We start from the raw sequence: 18,714 nt of genomic DNA on the forward strand, positions 1-18,714 counted from the left end.
TTTAAACAACCCAAAGACCCTTTGTGTGCAGAGCAGCGTGGCCGAGAGAGGAACGAAGGGAAACAAAACCATTACTTTAACCTCGCTGTTTAGAGAAGCTTTATCTGACTTGTTATGTAGAACAGTTATTGTAATAGTTGTGATAGATGCCCGGGGAGGAGATTTGCCTCTTTCTTCACCCAAGTCCTGCTCGGGCTGGAGGTGGGAACAGGCCTGCCAGGCCTTGGCTGGACATTTCCCTGCCAGGAGCTGGACTTCAGTTTTAAGGCTCAGCTTGACAGGCTGCTGGGGCGTCTCATTTAAACTGTATTTCTTTATCTTAAAGGGTTGGTCTAGATGGCATTTGACATCCCCTCCAGCCTGGTATTCTATGATTCTGTGACCAGGAGGTGGTGCTGGGGCACCGCTTCAGCGCAGGACGGCTGGGCGGTGGAACGGAGCGACTTTTCCTCCTTTCCCTTCTTGCACGCAGACGAGTCCCTGACAAAGGGGACTCAGATTTTTAAAAATGACTTAGTTGAGAAAGTTGTCAATCTTTCTTCAAAATGTAGAAGAGAATAAACAGTCTTTGGTCAAAAATTCTTCCCGGTGTTGCCCAGCAAATGGTGCTAGTCGGTCCCAGAGTTAGAGCTGCAAAGAACGTGCTGTCCCCTCCAGCTAGAAAACTACCTCAGGGAACTGGACTTGGATTTGGTAATTATGAGGTTTGGCCGCTGTAATACAGCGCACCCAGAAGTAAAACTTGTGGCGCTGAAAAGCTGAGGCTCCTTGAAAGTGCAGCTGTCTGCCTAGTCAGTGTGCTGGGCTCAAATGCTTATCCCTGCTGTACAGCGTGAGGAAAAAGGACAGGTCACTGCGCTGAGGCTGAAACCCAGGCTTTTCAGAGGTCTCTTGCTGTCACAGTAGGCTCCTTTGCCTTTCGGTATGAGGAGGTCACAGAGCTATTGGCCCACCAGAAATGGTCTTTATTTTGCATCAGACCTGGGGGACATTGAGTCATGCAGAAGAGCACGATAGGGAGGTGTGTTTTAAATTAAGCAAAACCAACAACAACAAAAAAACACCTTTGAGTACTATTTTTTTGTTTCTGCAGTGTTTGGATTTGGTTTGGGTTTGTTTTTTTTTCCCAAGCTACTTTTTTCAACAGAGACTAAACAGCACCAACCAGTAAATCTCAATTCTGGCCCCTGCAGGTTAAGAAAGCGTACCGGCAGAAGGCCCTAACGTGTCACCCGGATAAGAACCCGGACAATCCCCGAGCAGGTAAGGTGGGGCTCTGCATCTTGCTCTTCAGGTTCGTCTTCACATGTGCAGACTCCTGGAAGTGGCTCTGCTTAACTCTAGCTTGGCCTTTGGGTGTAATTAAAGGAATGCCTGGGTATGTGTCCTGTGAAGGAAAGATATGCAGGACTTAGAGCTATTTTCGTCACTGTTAGAGAGCTCTGGTTTTTTAAGGCTGAGTGCATACTCATTGGTTTGGGAAATGTCGGTGATAGGTCAGTGCTGACCTTGTACTTGCACCTCACAAAATCTTCCCACACGGTGCTTGAAACCCAGAGCTTTGGCCGTGTTGTCCCCGGTGTTTACGGGCTGGTCCCTGTTTTAATTTGTACCTCTCTCAGTCAAAACTTCAGTAGCAAGCTCATAAATCAATATTGTCTCTGGGCAGTGCCTGTTGTTGGAGGCAAGGCCCTGACTCTGGGGAGCTCAGTATTGCACCTGTGCTGTTGGTGAGATCTGGCTTCTGCAGCTCCTTTGGTTTTAAGTTTCACAGCCACAGGTAGCAGTGGTAGCTGGGAGGATGCTGTTCCTCAGGACATGTCAAAATAAACATTGTTCTGCATCTGGCATTTCCAGTTTGATGGGCTACAGTCTTACAGATTGAAACTTTAGAACTGTAGTGCAGAGAAAAACTTTTCCACCAGGAAAAAAAATAAAAATGGCAGCACTGAGAGGAAAGCTGAGGGCTCTGATATCTGCAGGGGGCTGAGAAGTGATCTGTAGTGTGTGGGGAGGCCTCCAGCTTACGTGTGTAACCTTCCAGGAAGAGGGTCAGCAATGTTGATGTGAAATGCAAAGTTTGAATCTCGAGCTGAGAAGCTGTTGAAGTGAAAGGGGTAACTTGTTCCTGATGGTGTGTTCTGGGCTGGCTGCAGCTGGGTAATGCATTTCTGTCAATGGGTTCTGTCAAATTCACGTTTTCAAGATTTCTGTTGAAGCGAAATAGTCCGAGGTTTTGTTTCTTTATTTGTGCTGAATTTCTTGTATCGTGTCGCCCTTTGAGCTGCGGGGGTTCTGGCTGTCGGTTGGCTTACGAACGCTCTGGAGAGATGATTCTTCTTTCTGATGTTCTGCAGGTCTCTGCCGTAAGGGATTGTCTCTCCTGGTTCACCTCCAGGCCACTAGCATGGTTTTACTGGTCTTACCCTTTTCTCTTCTAATTCCCAGCGGAAGTCTTCCACCAGCTGTCGCAGGCCTTGGCAGTGCTCACGGATGCAGCAGCGAGGGGAAGCATGCCCGCCTCGCGGTGGGGTTGGGGTTGCGCAGCGTTCCCCTCTGCCAGCGCGCTGGAGGGGGAGCAGAAACTCTCTTCTTTCTGCTTGAGGCTTCCTGAATGCAAGTCTTGTCTGGCAGTCCCTGTAATTCTCTGTGAGATCAAATAGTGGGTGTCTGATAAGAACCTGGACAAATGTTCTTTTTCTGATTTGATGTGCTGGGAGCAGCTCTTGTCCATTTACCGTCTTTAATAATGTGTTAGGCTGGGACATAGCCTGTTGAAAAAAATAAGTGATAACCGCCACTCATTCAGGGGTGCGTTAAATTCACATGACAACGGTACGTTTGCAGTTCCCTCCAAGTTAAGGTCTGACAAATAAATAATACCTGGACGTGATTGCTGAGGCTGAAAAGCCTTTCTTTCTGTGGGGCAGAAGACACGTGTAAACCAGAAGTCTGAATCATAGCCACGATCTTGTCCTTTGGCTGCAGGAGCTTTGCAGGCTCCCAGATGTGGCGTGGACTCTGCTCTCGGTGCGAGGAGGCTCACTGGTCAAGGCCTGAAAGCAGCCTGGGCGTGTGATGGGAAAGAATGAGAACAAAATAAAAATGAGCAAGTAACTCTATCCAGATAAACGAAGGAGAGAAGGCATGTTAAAGTTTTGGATTATGAGATTTAGAAACATACAGTAACTCTTCTCTTTTCAAACGTTGCCAAAACTTAGAGTCCCCCCTCCGAGGGGCAGTTAATGCCTCTGGCATCCACGAACTTTTTTGCTTCTATGTTTTAAAAAGAAAAAGTGTTGAGCAAACCCTTCCCGTGTAGCTTTTCTAGTTTATAAAGCAAGAGCGATGCCCTCCTGCGCAACTATTCTTCAAGTAATATTTGAGCAATTGTGCTGGTCTGAGCTGTTCCTCCTGCAGCAAGGTTCTGGGTAGGCTGATGAGCAGATTCTGAGCTGCTTTAAGCAGGTGCCGGTGGAATTGCCAGTTTGCTCCAGTTCTTAAGTGTCTGTAGTGCTTTTGCGTTATTGCTGCTGAAGAGTTCTGATGCTCTTTGATCTCGTCTAGTACCTATCTTGTGAATAAATCTTTCTTATGAAATAGACCTTTTTAATTGCAAACCTTTGCATTAAACCAAACCTGATCTGCAACCAGTGTCCCTAAAGCTACTCTTTGGCGTGTTCAGGAAACCAAAATATTCTTCCCACCTCTGAAGATGGGTCAGACTTTCTCTCCAGTACCCATTGCAGTTATTCCTGTACTTCCACACCCTTTCACACTCCATCTGGAGATCCTTGGGTGTCTTCTCATGGTTTCAGGATATTTGTGTTAACTTCCAGCACTATTATGGGGAATGCTAACAGGGAACAGAAAATGCTTCACCTCTGCTTACAGTGTTTCAGTATCTGGTCTCACCTCTATTCACAGCTTTTCATTTTGTCTCTTCCACTTTGTATAATTTCACACTGTTGTGTTGGTTCTTTGACAGGCGGCCTATGACAAAGTGAGAAAAGCAAAGAAGCAAGCTGCAGAGAGGACACAAAAACTTGATGAGAAGCGAAAGAAAGTCAAGCTTGGTAATGACATCAAAACTTCTTTTTTTTTTATTTGTTTTTTCCCTCTTGGCTCAAAGTCTTCATTAGCTGGGTGTCTGCATTTCTTCTGCCTCTGGAATTCACCATCAATGGATCTGCTGTCCATCTGTGCTGGCTGTGGTTTCTTTATGGCCCGTACGATATCGTGGCCATCGGAAACCTCCGGGACAATCCTGCTCCTGGAGGGGTTGAGGGGTGTTAGTGGCTGTTCAGACTGTGGGTACATTGATGTGCCTGGGCAGAGGAGGGGTAGCAGAGCTGTCCGGACTCTACTTTGCAGTTGGTGTAGGTGTAGCCAAGTTTATGATCTTTCCACCCACCTCAGGTCAGTAGCAAAAAAATTCTCTGGATTGTTTTGTTTCTTTCTCTGCAGATCTTGAAGCCAGAGAACGAGACGCCCAGGCCCGTGAGAGTGAAGAGGAGGAGATCAGGATAACAAGATCATTAGAACAAGAAGTAATGACAAATTCCTAATTTTTCTGCTTCTTTGAGAAGAATTGCTCGAAGTCTTTACAGTCGTAATGAAAACCGAGTGATGAGATGCAGGGAGCCTACGTATAGCAATCCTTCAGCCTTTTGGGTTAATGGGCTCTATGAATCACAGAGAGGGATATTGCAGCAGCCTGGCAAACGTGTCAGTGTAAGGATTTTATATTTTGTCTGCCCTTTTTCTCTTGCATAGCAGGCGATAGCAACAGCCAATGGGTTCCTTGCTGCCTGGTAGGGGCTGCATCACCAGGAACATGAAGAGTCTAATTTTACGAGCGGATTTAGCAGGAGGGTTGCCCCAGGAGATGGGTACAAGACTGCTCTCCTTGGCAGTCTTTAGCTGGCATGAACCAGCCATAGAACTGTGCCCTCAGAGGTGTGTGCTGTCTTACCTTTGCTGTAGATCATACGCCTGCGTGAAGAAGGCTCCCGTCAGCTTGAGGAGCAGCAGAGACTCATTCTGGAACAGATCCGGCTTGAAAAGGAGCAGCACGTCCAAGGTGAGGGCAGAGGAGATTGGAGCCCTCAGCTGACCCGTGGGCTGCAGGACTCCAGCTCTCCTGTAGCAAAAGCTCACACAGAGCTGCGGGCTTCTGCCTTGCTCAGAAGGATTCTCCTTAGCACCTTCTTTGGGGATAAGTCAAAAGACAAGTGTTTCTGTGGGGTTTCTTTCTTACGTGTGCTTTCTCCTCTTTAGGCAAGCAAGCAAGAAACTTAGCAGAAGGCAGCATAACTCCTAAACTCAAAGTAAGACATCCTCGTGGGCTGCGTTTTGATACAAACTGGTAGAGCATTATGCAGCTTTGGAAAACAGAAGGGACACTTCAACTCTGCTGAATGGGCTTGTCCCTTTGTACAGTGGAGGTGGATTTCCTCTGTCTAATGTGCATTGTGCGTGTGAACAGCTCCCGTCCTTGCCTTTAAAATACCTTTCCTCCCTCACCCTTTTCTCTACTTACTGGTCTAGATTTTTAAACCTGAAATTGAGTTGTCTCTGCTTTAAACACAGGGAAACATCTACTTATTACACTGATAAGCCTTTAAGTATGTTTTCAAGTATGAACTTCTTTATTTCAGTGAGCAACGTTTTCTCCCTGTTCCCCAAATCTTTTGTTCCCTTTGCCCATTGTGATGTTGAAATCACCGTCTTGGCAGTTCTGAGAGTTGAGCTGTAAATAGGAAACTTGATTAGTGTGCAGGTGGCAGGAGCTGCATTGGGCAAGGCAACGTGTTCAGATGGGCAAAATTAACTTGTTGTGTTTATTTCCCAGCTCAGATGGAAATGCAGGAAGGAAGATGAGACGAGAGGAGGATACTCAAAAGATGTTCTCTTGCAGATCCTGCAGAAGGTCCTGTCTGACACTCCTTCCTACTTGATCTTCCCCTGCTCTCAGCGATATAGGAAAGGATTGTAAATTCTGGGAAGCTACATGTAAACTAGAGCGGCTCCTTTTCTGTTGCCCAGCTCATGTGCTGTGGCTGGAGAGCACTGGCATGATCCACGAGCTGGGGCCGGTTCCCCAGCGAGCACCTCTGTCTCGTTCCCAGCAAGAACTGCTGAGACAGAGCCACTGCAAACTCGTCCCACTGCCTGGTTCATGCCCTGTACAGAAGGGAGCCTGGCCACGTGGTTATGGTGCGCTTCTGCCTTTGCTTAGAGCTCTGCATCAGCTGCCGGGGGAAGTTCGGGGACAGGAACAGACAAGCCTTTGATGTGATTAATCCCAGCGTGCGATCTTTGTTTTCCCTTCATGCAAGTGAAGCTTTGACTCTGAGCTGAGCTATCCCCCTTGCGCTGGGGCTTGCTGGAAGCAAAGTGCGTAGCTCTGTGCCTCCCCAGAGTTATTTCCTGGGGGGACAGAAATTACGGAGGGTTGGGATCGGTGGGAGCATTACGCGAGACGGAAAGGGTGATGGCTCGAGCCTCGCGTCTGTGGAAACGTGTTTTCTCTTTGCATTTGTTCTGTAAATGAACTTGACATCTCTTATGGGTCTGGAATTGACTTCCTTTCTTTGTCTTAACAGTATGGTGATGTGCTCAATTTGTTGATCTCGAGTAGGAAGACGGGGAGTGCAGTTGTGGAATTTGCTACGGTTAAGGCCGCTGTAAGTCTGGCGGAGCCCCGGGATGCGTGGAGGAGAGGGGGTGAGCGGGGCTGCCGCGGGAAGGAAGGGTTTGCGAGCTGCCGGCCTAGACGTGCTGCCTTGTCATTAAGGCGGTGGAGAAGGGTAATAAGAGTCTAAAGGTACAGATGCATGAAGGGAGTGGCAGAGCCGGAGGCACAAAGCCCGAGCAGGTTGTACACATAAACAAGCAGGCTCCGTGTGGAAAGGGCTGAGGAGCAAGACACTGCTTTTAAAAGCAGGCACAGAGCTGTTTAATCAGCTCTCACTCACTGTGGAGATGGGCTTAATGAGTTTCAGAGGTTATATCAGGCATTTGCAGTTTGAAAGCAATCAAGGTGTCTGTATTCAGTATGAGTTTTCATAATTCATGTGGCTGTGGAAACAGAAATCATCAGTTACCCTTCATTTTAGTAGTTCTGTCACTTACACTGTACAAGAATCTCTACTCCTTGTTACCTGTTTTTTCACTCAGGTATTCAAGTAACCAGAGAAACCCCAGCATTGTCTGTGACCTGTTTATCAGAAGTGCTGGCAGTGATGTGTTCTGTCCATGCTTGATGCAGATACAGACCCTTTAAGGGAGCTTTGCATGTAGGGCAACGGTGAAATCTTCACTGTTGTGCCCTGCTTGGCTTTTACGCCAGGCTGAATTGGAAAAACTCCTGCGATTGTTAGTGACCTGTGAGGGTGCAGGGTCTGAAACTCAGATGGTAACGAGAGAATATTTTTGTTGTTAGGAGCTGGCTGTGAAGAATGAAGTTGGCCTGGTAAATAATCCTCTGAAGATTTCCTGGCTGGAGGGCCAGCCCCGGCACACCCCCAGCTCTGTCAGCGCTGCTCAGCCTAGGGCTTCCCAGGTAAGGAGGCACAGGCTGCTGCTATTTGAATCTGTTTCTGTAGCACCCTAGGTTCTACAGCATGCTTTGTATTTTTGGCAAGATACCTCGATTCCCAGCAGAGCCCACAAGAAGCTTGGAGTGAAAGTCCTGCCTTGCTGGCGAGGCTTGTCGGGCTGAAGCAGTGGCTTTAAAGGCCCTTTTGCCTGAGGAGCAGCACACCGAGAGCACAAATGGTTTGACTGACTGGGTCTGTGCACGGTCTCGCTCTCTTCCAAGTGATGTTCCTTGCTCAGCCCAAAGCCTCTAATGCCATTCTTTTGGATTTTTTTTTTTTTCTGTTTTCTGGATTATTTTGACTGTGAGAATCCTCTGGCTCATAGCTGGTTGAAATGGGGCTTCTGGAAGGTTTCTTTGGAGAGGTTTGATTACTTGCTGCATTCACAAGAGGCTGAGGTTTCAGGGCTAAAAGGAAACCTATATTCTTAGGGTCTGCAGGAGGAAGGAGAAGACAGTATCAAATTAAGGACTGTTGTAAAGGTCTTATTGTCTCTACAAGAACATTTTTTTTTTGAGTCGTCTTTACCAGCGTGGTTACTTTGAGTGCAAGGTGTTAACTCGTAGCTGCTTCTAGCTTATTTCACCAGATAATCCCTCTGGAGCTGTTGCTCTTGAATGTATTCCAGTCACAAAACGTGTGGAAGGTGGTAACATCCTGTGGGTAAAACACAGAAACCAGTGTGAGGACGTGCTGCAGCCAACTGTTGGCTCTGCGTCACCCCCTGCTCCTCTCGGCCCTCTGCAGGGGGATGTCCCTGTGTTTGCAGCGTGTTACGTTACCCTTTGCGCGACAGCGCGGAGTTTATCTTGTGCTCCACGTGTCTCCTGATCCAGTGAGTAATTCCACGGCTGTGAAGGGACCTGAGATCCTTTGGTCATCACAGTGCCAGTTCAAACTTCACGTGACACTTGTTTGCCCCGTGGTACAAAGATCAAAAAGATGTGATTGCTGAGAGGACTCTGCTCCGTGCTGTACCCATGCCCTGTGTGTGTGTGGCCATCAGCCTGCTGCGTCTTCACTGCCTAAATATTTTAGCAGCTTTTGGGATCACTCAGCACGTTCGTTCTCTTGACTTTTTGTCGGTACTTAGTTTATAGTAGATGCATTTATACATCTGAATACTTGTTAGGGCTGTAGTTTCCACTGCGGACCCGTGTTCTGTGACTGAGCAGCGTCATTTCCCAGAATCTCGGGCAAAGGCTTTTGCAGCATCATAGCCCAGGAGCCGGGCAGATCTCCGGGCATGGCGTGTGACCAGAGTCCTGCAGACACAGCAGCTCTCAGGGGTGGCCAGGGTGTTAGAAGGCAATTTGAGGGGAGGAGGAAAAGCAGAATCCAATCCAGTTTGAATATCTCTCGCTACTAGAGACTGAGAACTGACTGAACCGTATGTGAGGGGGTTCCTGGTGCCGTCAGAGCTTGGCAGTGTCTTCTTGCCTCTGTGGGTTCCAAAGCCCTGACTTTTGACGGAGTTTATCTTGGCTTGTTTCCTTGGCCGAAGCTTGTTAGTGTGGAGCTGCAGCGTCTGCCTGCTGTGAGGGATTAGCTTGGCGGAGCAGCGAGGGAGAGCGGCGAAGGGCGTTCGCGCTGTGCGGAGGTGGTGACTCACCCCAGCCCAGCTCGGCCTCCCCAGCCCCGCGTTAGTTAAGCCCTCGGGATGTGAGGGCTTGTGCCCAGCAACTCGCCTGCTTTCCCCAGAGCTGCACTGCTGAGCCTCGTCTGCCCTTTCTGCCCCTTTGATGTGTGAGCAGCTGCAGTTTCTTTGATTATGTTGCAGTCTGACTGTCCAGGCTGATCTCCAAACTGCTCTTCACCCTGCTTTTCCTACTTCCTACTGCAGACCTTCCCCAAATCTTGCTCCTGCTTCCAAAATGTGTAAAATTTGGTAAGAGCTTCTCTAGGCTGTACAGCTCCTAGCTGAATTATCCTCTTGGTGCTCAGCTGTTTGATTCTAGTCCACACAAAATGTCTCTGAGGTATCTTTTGCCATTGCCTCATCCTACTCCCTGTGTGACCCTTTCATACCCAGCCTGGCTTCCCATCCATCAGGGTCTGTGGTGTTGCTTTCAACTTGCACTAACCCCGTTCTGTTTTGAGCTGCCCTTGCTTCCTGTTTGCTGCTCCCTCTGGGTTGCTCCTATTTTTGTCTGAATCCACCCCCCTGTTTGCTCCCACTCTGCAAATGCAAGCTCCTTCCCTGCTCTGCTTCAGAAAACCAGCCCAAGACCTGCAACGTTCTCATGGCAACGCGCTCACTACTCCTCTGCCTCGGCGCTGGGTCTGCTCCCAGCCGAAGGCAGTCGGCCACCAGAGCCTCCAGATCAACGGTGGCCACACACGGACTCGTCTGGGGGGGCTTTGGAAGCAATTTCCAGGTGAAAGCAAGGCTGACTGTTGAAAAGTCATGCTGTGAGGAGGCACTAAGTTGCAAGATATGGTTTTATACTGTTTTTGTACTGCTTCTTGAGAAGTATCGGTAAAGAGTTTGCTTTTTTATATGTATATATATATAAAAAAACTTGGTTGGCTTGTTTTTTTCCTGCATGTTGTCCAGCAGTTCCTGGAGAGCTGCTGGGGCTGAGCAGGCAAGTTCTGCTGCAATTAGAGAAGCTGTGGATCAGCCAGTGTTACTCTAGGTTGCTGTTTGAGAGCAATGACTGTTTGATTGCTGCAGCTCTGAGTGGCTCAAAGCACACAGCAGCCGCACGACGCTGTGCAGAGCTCGTTTGGCTGCTCCAGAGGCACGGAACGTTTGCTAAAGTAGGGTCTTCCTTGTGTCTTTACTGGTGGGATCTCCCTGCCAGTGCTCCTTGTTCGTTTTGGACCTTTCATTCAGGCACATTAAAGTGCTGGAAAAAGCCTTCTGTCTCACACTCTTGCACCTTTCTTCCTTTGGGATTTTGGGGAGTTTGTTTTATATCATCTGACTTCACAGCCTGATGTGAATCTGGAAGGTTCGGAGCTGTCTGCACCTTTTGTGAAATGTCTCTGTAGCCAGCGTCCAAAGCTTACAGTTGTCTGTGTGCGTGCAGGTTTTATCTTTTTTTTTTTTTTTTTTTTTTTTTTTTTTTTTTTTTTAGAAAGAGCCCTAGGACCTAACCTAGTGTATGAAAAAAGCAAGATTTGGTGACTCGGTGCTTTCTGCACTGTCCTTTTAACAGTTTGCCCTGATACTGCCTAAAACGTTCTCAGCCCAGCGGAGCCCGTCCCGCTGGGCAGCTCCTGGGGTGAAGAGCCACTCGTTTCTGCACTGGGTCTTGACCTGAGCTCTCTGCCCTCTCCTCAAGGGGAGGGAAAGCACCAGCAGCTCCAGTCTTCTCCCAGGCCAGAAAAGCAGAGCCATGCTGCTTCCCCACCCTCACAAATGCCTGAAGTGCTGGAGAGGATAAGCTCGGCGCAGCAGGTGAGGGACCTGTGCTAGTGGTGCCTGGGCTTTTTCTGACTTGCTACCAATGAAATGAGGCAACAAGACACTTCCAGTCACAGACACGTTTATTCTTCCATATCTGTACAGCTGATAGATCGGGGCATGCTTCAAGCAGCAGTATCTAGAGAAATCTCTTCTCCTCTTAGCAGGATAAGTCAACAGCTGCCGCCGTATTACGAGCCTACACGGATGCTTACCTGTTTCCAGGCTGGGAGTGCCAACTGCACTTGAGTTAGAGGGGAAAGGAAACCCACAAGGGGGAAAAAAAAAAAAGAAAAAAGGAACAACTTTGATTTTTACATCCAAATGTGGTGGGAGAAGAAAAATCAGTTTCTGTCTCTTGGCCCTTGCCGTAGGTATAGCTCTGAGAGGCAATGCTGGCGTCTCCTTGCAAGCTGCCTGCTTATCCACAAGTGACCTGTGCCACAGCCCTTTCTGCCCGTGCTCCGCAGTGTCACGGCCACGTCCCCAACAAAGTCTTGCCAAACAACGCCGTGAGGAGGAGATTCACAGTCAAGAGTGGGAAATTCCCAGTGTGGAAAATGGGAACTTGCCTGTGAGGTTCCAGCAGGCAGCGTTCTCGCCTGTGAGCTCTGCTCCAAAGGGCTCCAGGGCGAGGACAAGGACAGTCTGTGGTGGGTAGGACGGGAACAACAAAACACAGGCACCGGGGATGCTGCAGTACCCTGCTTCCCACCGGCACTAGAGGGACTGGCAGCAGCAGTGAGTAAATGTGATACGTTAAGTGATAAATACCTTCAGATGGCGTAATCCCTTGGGTTCTGTTTCCTGAGGGTCTGCAGAACATCCTCGAGAAGCGATAGCCCCAAATCCACTTTGAAGGACAGGAAGGGATCGGAGGGGTCGGGAGGAGCGGTGCCGTTCTGGGAACCCGCCTCTGAGCTCCCGCAGTCTGTAGCCTGGTCCTTGTGGAACTGAGTTTGAGTGGCTTTGTGGTATTGGTGAGCAGCACCAGAAAAGGAGAGGTCGGAGTGAGAATCCGTGTGGTCGATGATGTTAGGGCAGCTGGAACTGTCCAGGTACAGCCGGGGAGGCTTGGGAGGTGCTTGTGCCTTGGCCAGGTTTTGCTCGCTCTGACACGACAGGTAATCGGACTTGTCCTTCAGATCCCTCAAGCATTCCCTCTTCTGGCACTGCCCGTCGCTGTTCTGGTTCAAGATGATGACCTGGTTGCCCAGTTTTTTGTGTCTCCTGAGTGAGAAACGTCTGAAGAACGTCGTGGACTTAATGGACCCTCTCCGCCAAGTATCCATGTCGGGGTAAGGCAGCGAGGAGAAGGAAACTGCTGACTCTTCTCAGCCAGGTGTGGGGCTTAAGCCGCAGGATCAGCAGCAAGGCACGCAACAGGAACAACCTCTTCCTCTCCTGTTCCTGTAGCTGGAAGGAAAACAGAGAAGCTGGTATTGCAGGAAATGCAAACCTCACACCACGTCCCCGCGGTAAGGAGCAGTTGGCCTGCCTCGGATACGAGGGAGTCTCCTTCTTCAGCGGGGAAGGAATGGCGGTGTCTGAGCTCGTTAAATCTGTGCTGCGGAAACAAGCTGGTGAAGAACAGCGAAGGCACACAGTCACCATGAGAACAGATTTAAACTAGCATCTAGAACAGAAGGGCACCTCGGTACCATGGTAACCAGCCACCTTCACCGCGAAGGGCACCGCATAAAAATCTCAGTGGGCGGTTAGGAAGGGAGACGGTGACTCAGTCCCGCCGAAGGAAGCCAGAGAAACGCAGCCGAGTGGGAATGTAAAAAGCAACAAAATGCAGATGTAAAAGACAAACTTGAGGAAAATGGAACGCCAGAGAGACTTACGCTGTGTCGGAGCAGCACCCGAGTCCGACAGGCGGTGAGGAGAAGCTGCTGAAGCGCTTGGAAAGCCGTGACCCCTGTGCGCAGCACTACGTCGGGATGTTGGAAGAAGCAAATCCAGGGACAGGTCAGCCAGGCTGGACCCAGAACGCTAAAAATCCCCAATGCCTCCTTCTCTTCATGTGCCTCCTGTCACTGCTTCCCAGGCTGCAGTTCCTTGTACGTACGTATTTGTTTTGAGCCAAGCCCTTGCTGAGTCAGCCACGTCAGAAACTGGGTTTTACGCTGTTGGTAATTGCCAGGATTGCAGGAAGTAGGTGTGTGGAGCGGCGAGGCACCAGCCCACGCTGCCTGGGGAGCAGCGAGCTCCCTCAGGGGCACCCAGATGGCTCGAGAACTGTCAGCGCAAAGGTCCACGTGTAGCCCACCTCAGATCAGAGCTCTCCTCACCTTAGCGCTCTCCCTTCTGCCGCTGCTTGTGGCTTTGTGTCGGCAGCACTCGCGAACGAGCCCAGAGAGAATCGCTTGTCTCTTAAATTTAAATCCGGAGTGCGAGGTCGTGATTCAGGTTTGTGTGGGTGGTTCACCTGCATGAGTCTCATCCAGGCGATTTCATCCAGCCGAGCAAACGACAGCGAGTGCCTGTGGTTAGTGGACGGGGAGCTTGCAGAAGCCTGACAGCTGATACGATCTGGTGCTTTCTCCGACACTGCAAATCTGCCCTGTGCAGCTCTGAAAGGTTATTTTGTTCATGCAGCTCCTAAAATGCCAATTACGGCGTAGTAGTATCTTAATTTCCCAGTCTAAGTTTCTCATCTGTTGTGGGCTTCTGTTTTGTCCTCGCAGCCAGACACTCTGCAGCTGCAGGAACCGCTTTGCCGGCACATGACGGCAAATCTGCATTTGCCCCATTTTCATGCAGTCTCATTTAGTTGTTCCATTCCCTTTCATCCCTTGTTTTTTTCTCTTTAAGATGTCCTTAAATCACGACTAAATCTGGTTCCTAGAAAAAGGAATGTCAGATTTTTTTCTTTTTTTCATTCACCTTCTGTCAAGATGCATTTATTTCTACCTGAACTGTCAAGCAAACGAGATGGATGTTTCCAAGCATGGCAGCGCTTTGAATACATCCGAAATAGCAAGGCCACCTACTAATGTTAAATGGCTTTTGACAGCCGAGTGCCAAAACCACCGCTTCGCTCTGCGATAGCAGCTGTCATCAGCTGCCCACGTTTATTAGGCAGAGTCTGCAATCAACTCGGGTGACGTGATGGGTGCTGCCACACGCAGCAGAAAAGCTCCAATCTCTACTCTGAGAAGTGGAACGTTCTTGTGTCAGGCTCGGGAACGTACCTGTTGGTTTTCTTTGGCAGCCTCTTTCATGACTAAACCACAGAAAGGTTGGGTTGTCTGTCCTTTTTGTGTGGTGGGGGTTTTTTTGTTGGTTTTTTTGTTTGTTTTTTTTTATGCCTTTATCCTTTATAACGGATGAAGTGTACGCTGGACTTTGCACCAGCATTGTACTGGCAGAGCAGGCTGATGTCACCCAACCTAAGGAGCTGCGGCGAGGTGAGCTGTGCTCCTCTGGGCACCCTCGCAGGGAGCAGGAGTAGCTCCAGCAGCCAGAGGACAATCCCTGCCCCGTGTCCGTCCCTTTCTCTGACTTTTTGGCATCGCCGCTGTGAGCAGGCTCCTCCTCAGACATCGAGGGGCTGAGGTGGGTCCAGATAAGGGCAACGAAGCTGGGAAGGGCCTGGAGGTGAACTCTGAAGGGAGCAGCTGAGGAATCTGGGGTTGTTTAGTCTGGAGAAGAGGAGACTGAGGGGAGACCTTGTTGCTTTCTGCAACTCCCTGACAGGAGGGTGGAGAGAGGTGGGGGTTGGTCTTCTCTCCCAAGTAGGACCAGAGAAAATAGGATCAAGCTGTACGGGGGGAGATTTAGATTAGACATGAGGATTTCTTTACTGAGTGGTGAGGCACTGGCACAGGCTGCCCAGGGCAGCGGTGGAGTTGCCATCCCTGGAGGTGTTCAAAAAATGTATAAACGTGGCGCCTGGGGACTTGGTTTAGTGGTCGTGGTGGTGCTGGGTAGATGGTTGGGCTTGATCTTAGAGATCTTTTCCAACCTTCATGATTCTGTGATTCTCTGCAGGCCAGGCAGCTTTTTGCCCCTTCCCTGATTGCTCTGGGGTTGTGCTGCCGGGACGGGAGCACCGCGTCTTGTGAGCGCGGTTGTGGGAGGGAGCTGTCCCTCACAGGCTGCGTTTGTTTTCTGCCCCCAGGCATCGGTGGTGTCAGAGCGGGACTACGAGAGCCTGGTGATGATGCGGATGCGCCAAGCGGCAGAGAGGCAGCAGCTCATCGAGCAGCTCAAGAGGGAAGACGAGGAAGAGTCTCACACCTGAGAGAGGACAGATTCTCCCCACCGTGTCATTCTTCATCTCCAAAGCTGTTTCTTAATTTAAGTCAATAAATCTCCTTTTTTAAAACTGTTGCAGGAAGACTCTCAGTGAGTGCAGCCCTTATCCCGTTCCACAGCGGGGGCGGGAAGAAAAGGCTTCATTAACTGTATTGACCTGTTGGTCTGTGTCGTCAGAGCAGCTGCCCAGTTGCAGAGGACGGGGTGTGAGGGCTGCTTTTGGGACTTCAAACTCTGGAGCTTCTTTTAATTCCTGAAAGCTTACTCAGGGGAGTCGTGGATCTGGAAGGCTTTGGCAACAACTCTTTAAAACAACCCACAGGAAGACATTGGTCTCTTCAGAGCAATGTTTATTGGCGTTACCCCTACAGCAGGATCGATGCACCGTCCCAAACAACCCAGCTGCTGTCACTTACAGAACCCAAACCCCAAATGGTGACAAGACCTTTCTGTGCTGCTCTAAGGCTGTTTCAGGAACAATGTGTCACGCTCAAGCGGCGCTCTCGGGACTGAATTCTGCTGCTGCTGCTGACCACGTCCCCATTTGGGAGAGGATGTGGCCTTGCCGCTGAGCCAAGGTAGGTTTAACACTTCCCGCTGGCGTTCCGGGGACGAGGCAGCGTGCCGCCTGTGCTGGGCCCCCCCTCCCTGTCCCTGTGGCCCGGGAGCGGGCATGCCCTCGCCTCACCACGTTCTGGGGTGGCCCTGAGGAGCAGGCAGGCAAGTCTATTATCTGAGCTTGCTCTAGTGCGTGCTAAACAGGAGATGATTAAAATGTAAAAAGATGGTGTATGCCAGACTGCTGCTGGGACGGGGGAGCGCGAGCCATCTGTCCTCCGTGCGTGATGTTGTAACGGCAACTTTCCCTTGGGTTGGGTTTTGTCTCTGCTCCCCCACACCCGAGCGCCTGGAGTCTTGGACGGAAAGGAATTGAGGGGACACGCTTGCTGTGGGTCCTGCGTGAGGTGGTCTCCAGCAGGATCTTTCCCGGCAGGAAGGTGCAGGTCTTCCTCGCTACTCCTTGTGGAGGCACCACACCAGGGTCTGGCCCACGCCGGTCATGCTCACCACGCGGTAACCACAGCTCTCCAGCTTGTTCAGGACTACCCGCGGCGCGTCGTTCACGTAGTACTCACAGCTGCAAGCAGGAAAGAGGAGAAATAAAACGAGGCGGAGGAGGAAGAGACAAGAATTTCCTTGTGGAAGTGATTCTGCCTCACTCCAAAACCCTTGTAAGACACTGTGGCGCCCACACCTGGCACCCCGTGGGTCACCGAGCAGGAAAACCAGAACCCCAGCCACCAATCCCGGGATCCAGCCTGTCCAAAAAGGAAAGGTCGTGGTGAATTGAAACATCATTCAGGGACCGGCTCCTTGGTGAACTGAAACCACAGCAGAGCGCCCGTGGCAGGGAGCAGGTGGAAAAAGGAGACTCTGCAAAGCGGGGAAGAAAGATTCGGGTGTTTCTAAGGAACGGCAAACCCATGTTTTGCCTACGTCACAGCTTGTCCCTAAGTTGGGTGTTTGGAAAGCCTGGGCTTGAAACTTGGGGTTTAGAGGGAAAAAAAAAAACAAAAAGAAAAAAGGACAGTGATCGCAGAGGGGGAGAGGAGCATGGGACAGGCACGGCCCGGGCTGGGGAAGCAGCAGAGCTGAAAGGGCAAGTGCGGGGTCTGCTCCCGGAGCCTTTCTGTGCTTCGGCCCAGTCCTGGTGGCTGCCGTATATATCCGAGCAGATGGGATCAGCTTCATCCCAGTTTGGCTCTCGGATGACTCACGGCGCCAGATAAGCTGATAATGATGGGCTGCAGGCTCCTTGGTGATCGTGTTTGGGCACCTTAACAAAAGACTGTTCTGATTTTCATACTAATAACAATAAAAGAAGACCAAAAAGCATTTGCAAAGTTCCTCTCGCCAAGATTGCAGAACATTGCTGGTGAGTGCTTTTCAAGCGTGAAATAACACCAAGATGTGAAGGCTTTCTTCCCCAGTTTCTCAAGACAAACTATACTTTGCTGTAATTATAGATGTGGCATAAAGATAATAGGTATTATTATAAGTGCCTTTGAACTTAATGCTTTCTCTAAGAGGCTTGCCACATACTCTTCAGATTCACATGTGGGAGTTGGTAAATATTGTTCCTATTATGCAAAGGAAGGAGCTGAGGCAGGGGCTGTTTGTTTAGGAACCTGGAAAAAAAAAAATAAATAAAAGAGTGGCTGAACTAAAAGCAGAAGTAAAGCCGCGTTGCCCAGGGCTTTAAGCGCAGCTCCCTATCGCGTGGAACAAAGCGTTGCGCGCTGAGCGTATCAGATCAGCCACGTTGCCATGTGTGACCTGGCTGGGGTGGCTGGGAGCACTCGCAAAGCCTTTTTCCTCCCACCTCAACACCAGCAGGGACAGAGAAGTCACCTGAGATCAAGGTTTCTGTACTTGCACGTGGCCAAGCCCGTGACCTCACTGGCCCCGCTCCTGTGGTGGGCCGAAACCTGAGCGCCCAGCAGAGCGTGCTCATTTCAAACACAACTGGTGTGGCCTTTGCCTTTTAAATTTATTGATTCATTTTAAGACGGATCTAGACAGAGGATATATAAGCCTGAACTAGCACATGCCATGTTGGGGCAAAGAAACACGCATTGTCCCCAGGCAAAGAAAATATCTCTGCTTGTCCTCAACCCTTTTTTTTCCTCTTTGCTGGGGTGGGGGTGCCCTCCCCAGGCAGCTCATTGTGGCGCTTCCTGGCGATCCTGCCCTCCTCTCCGTTTGCCTTGCTCGAGGATGGGCTTTGCCTGCCCTGGGGAGCAGCTGAATGGGAGCAGCAGCAGGTGCCTCGGACCTCGGCTCCCAAAGGTGATGGAGAGGCATCGTCTGTCATTTCAGACCGAGGAGCACTGATCGCCTTTGCAGTTAGAGGGGATGCTGGGGACGGTGCCCGGCACTCATCCATGCTGGTGAGCCCAGAAGAATCCCTGTTCCTGCAGCAGCCAGGGGTCAGGGGTTTGATCCTTGGCCCCGCGCTGACAACCAGGGACGTGTGGGCTGGGGCAGAGCTGGCTGCCCCCGGGGTTCTGCCCCTGCCCCGCGGGCCAGCGGCTGATGGAACGCAAGGACGAGCCATTCACAGGCGCTAGCGCAGAGCTGCGTAACAGGATCAGCGCTCTCCCTCATTAGAGGTAATTAAGCACTTCACAGGTACCATTACAGTGCCCCAGCAGGTCTGTTCCCCAGGTCACGTTTAAGGTGTCGGGGCCCACGGTGCTACAGGAAGGGCGAGATTTGCAGCATCCCACAACCAGGCTCGCTGCTCGTGCGGCTTCACAGCCGGGTGAATGGAAAATCCCGCTGGGCCGTGGTGCACAGGCAGGAGCTCTTGTCCCCACTTGGATTTTTGACTGCGTGGGGGCCGGGGCTCGCCCCACTGGCATCCCGCCG

At 50.5% G+C, this 18,714-nt stretch overlaps 3 protein-coding genes across 3 annotated transcripts in view; 1 reads left to right on the forward strand and 2 right to left on the reverse strand.

Moving 5' to 3' along the window:
* Positions 1-1,193: 1,193 nt before the first annotated feature.
* On the forward strand, positions 1,194-15,268 carry DNAJC17 (DnaJ (Hsp40) homolog, subfamily C, member 17; the record flags this gene model as incomplete). Its single annotated transcript, XM_009873980.1, has 10 exons — positions 1,194-1,263; positions 2,449-2,519; positions 3,989-4,076; positions 4,468-4,550; positions 4,987-5,083; positions 5,281-5,330; positions 5,855-5,932; positions 6,609-6,689; positions 7,448-7,567; positions 15,146-15,268. Coding segments are annotated over 10 exons (861 nt in total), but the record flags the coding sequence as incomplete, so codon positions are not given.
* Positions 11,793-12,308, reverse strand: LOC104277362 (chromosome unknown open reading frame, human C15orf62). Its single transcript, XM_009873979.1, has one exon. It carries the CDS (start codon positions 12,306-12,308, stop codon positions 11,793-11,795), a length of 516 nt encoding a protein of 171 aa, XP_009872281.1.
* A 1,028-nt stretch (positions 15,269-16,296) lies between the features above and the next one.
* The window catches only part of GCHFR (GTP cyclohydrolase I feedback regulator), a gene marked incomplete at its 5' end in the record, with an annotated part of 4,025 nt that continues 1,607 nt past the window's right edge, over positions 16,297-18,714 (reverse strand). Inside the window, one exon of the mRNA XM_009873981.1 lies at positions 16,297-16,420. Within this exon, the coding sequence (XP_009872283.1) occupies positions 16,297-16,420 (124 nt within the window). The remainder of the gene's footprint in view (positions 16,421-18,714) is intronic.

The sequence above is a fragment of the Apaloderma vittatum genome, unplaced genomic scaffold (assembly GCF_000703405.1).
Source record: "Apaloderma vittatum isolate BGI_N311 unplaced genomic scaffold, ASM70340v1 scaffold21287, whole genome shotgun sequence".
In the NCBI taxonomy this organism is placed as follows: Eukaryota; Metazoa; Chordata; class Aves; order Trogoniformes; family Trogonidae; genus Apaloderma; species Apaloderma vittatum.

Bases quoted from the DNA above. Each gene is read 5' to 3' on its own strand.
- LOC104277362 (XM_009873979.1), bottom strand. From the start codon at position 12,308: ATGGATACTTGGCGGAGAGGGTCCATTAAGTCCACGACGTTCTTCAGA.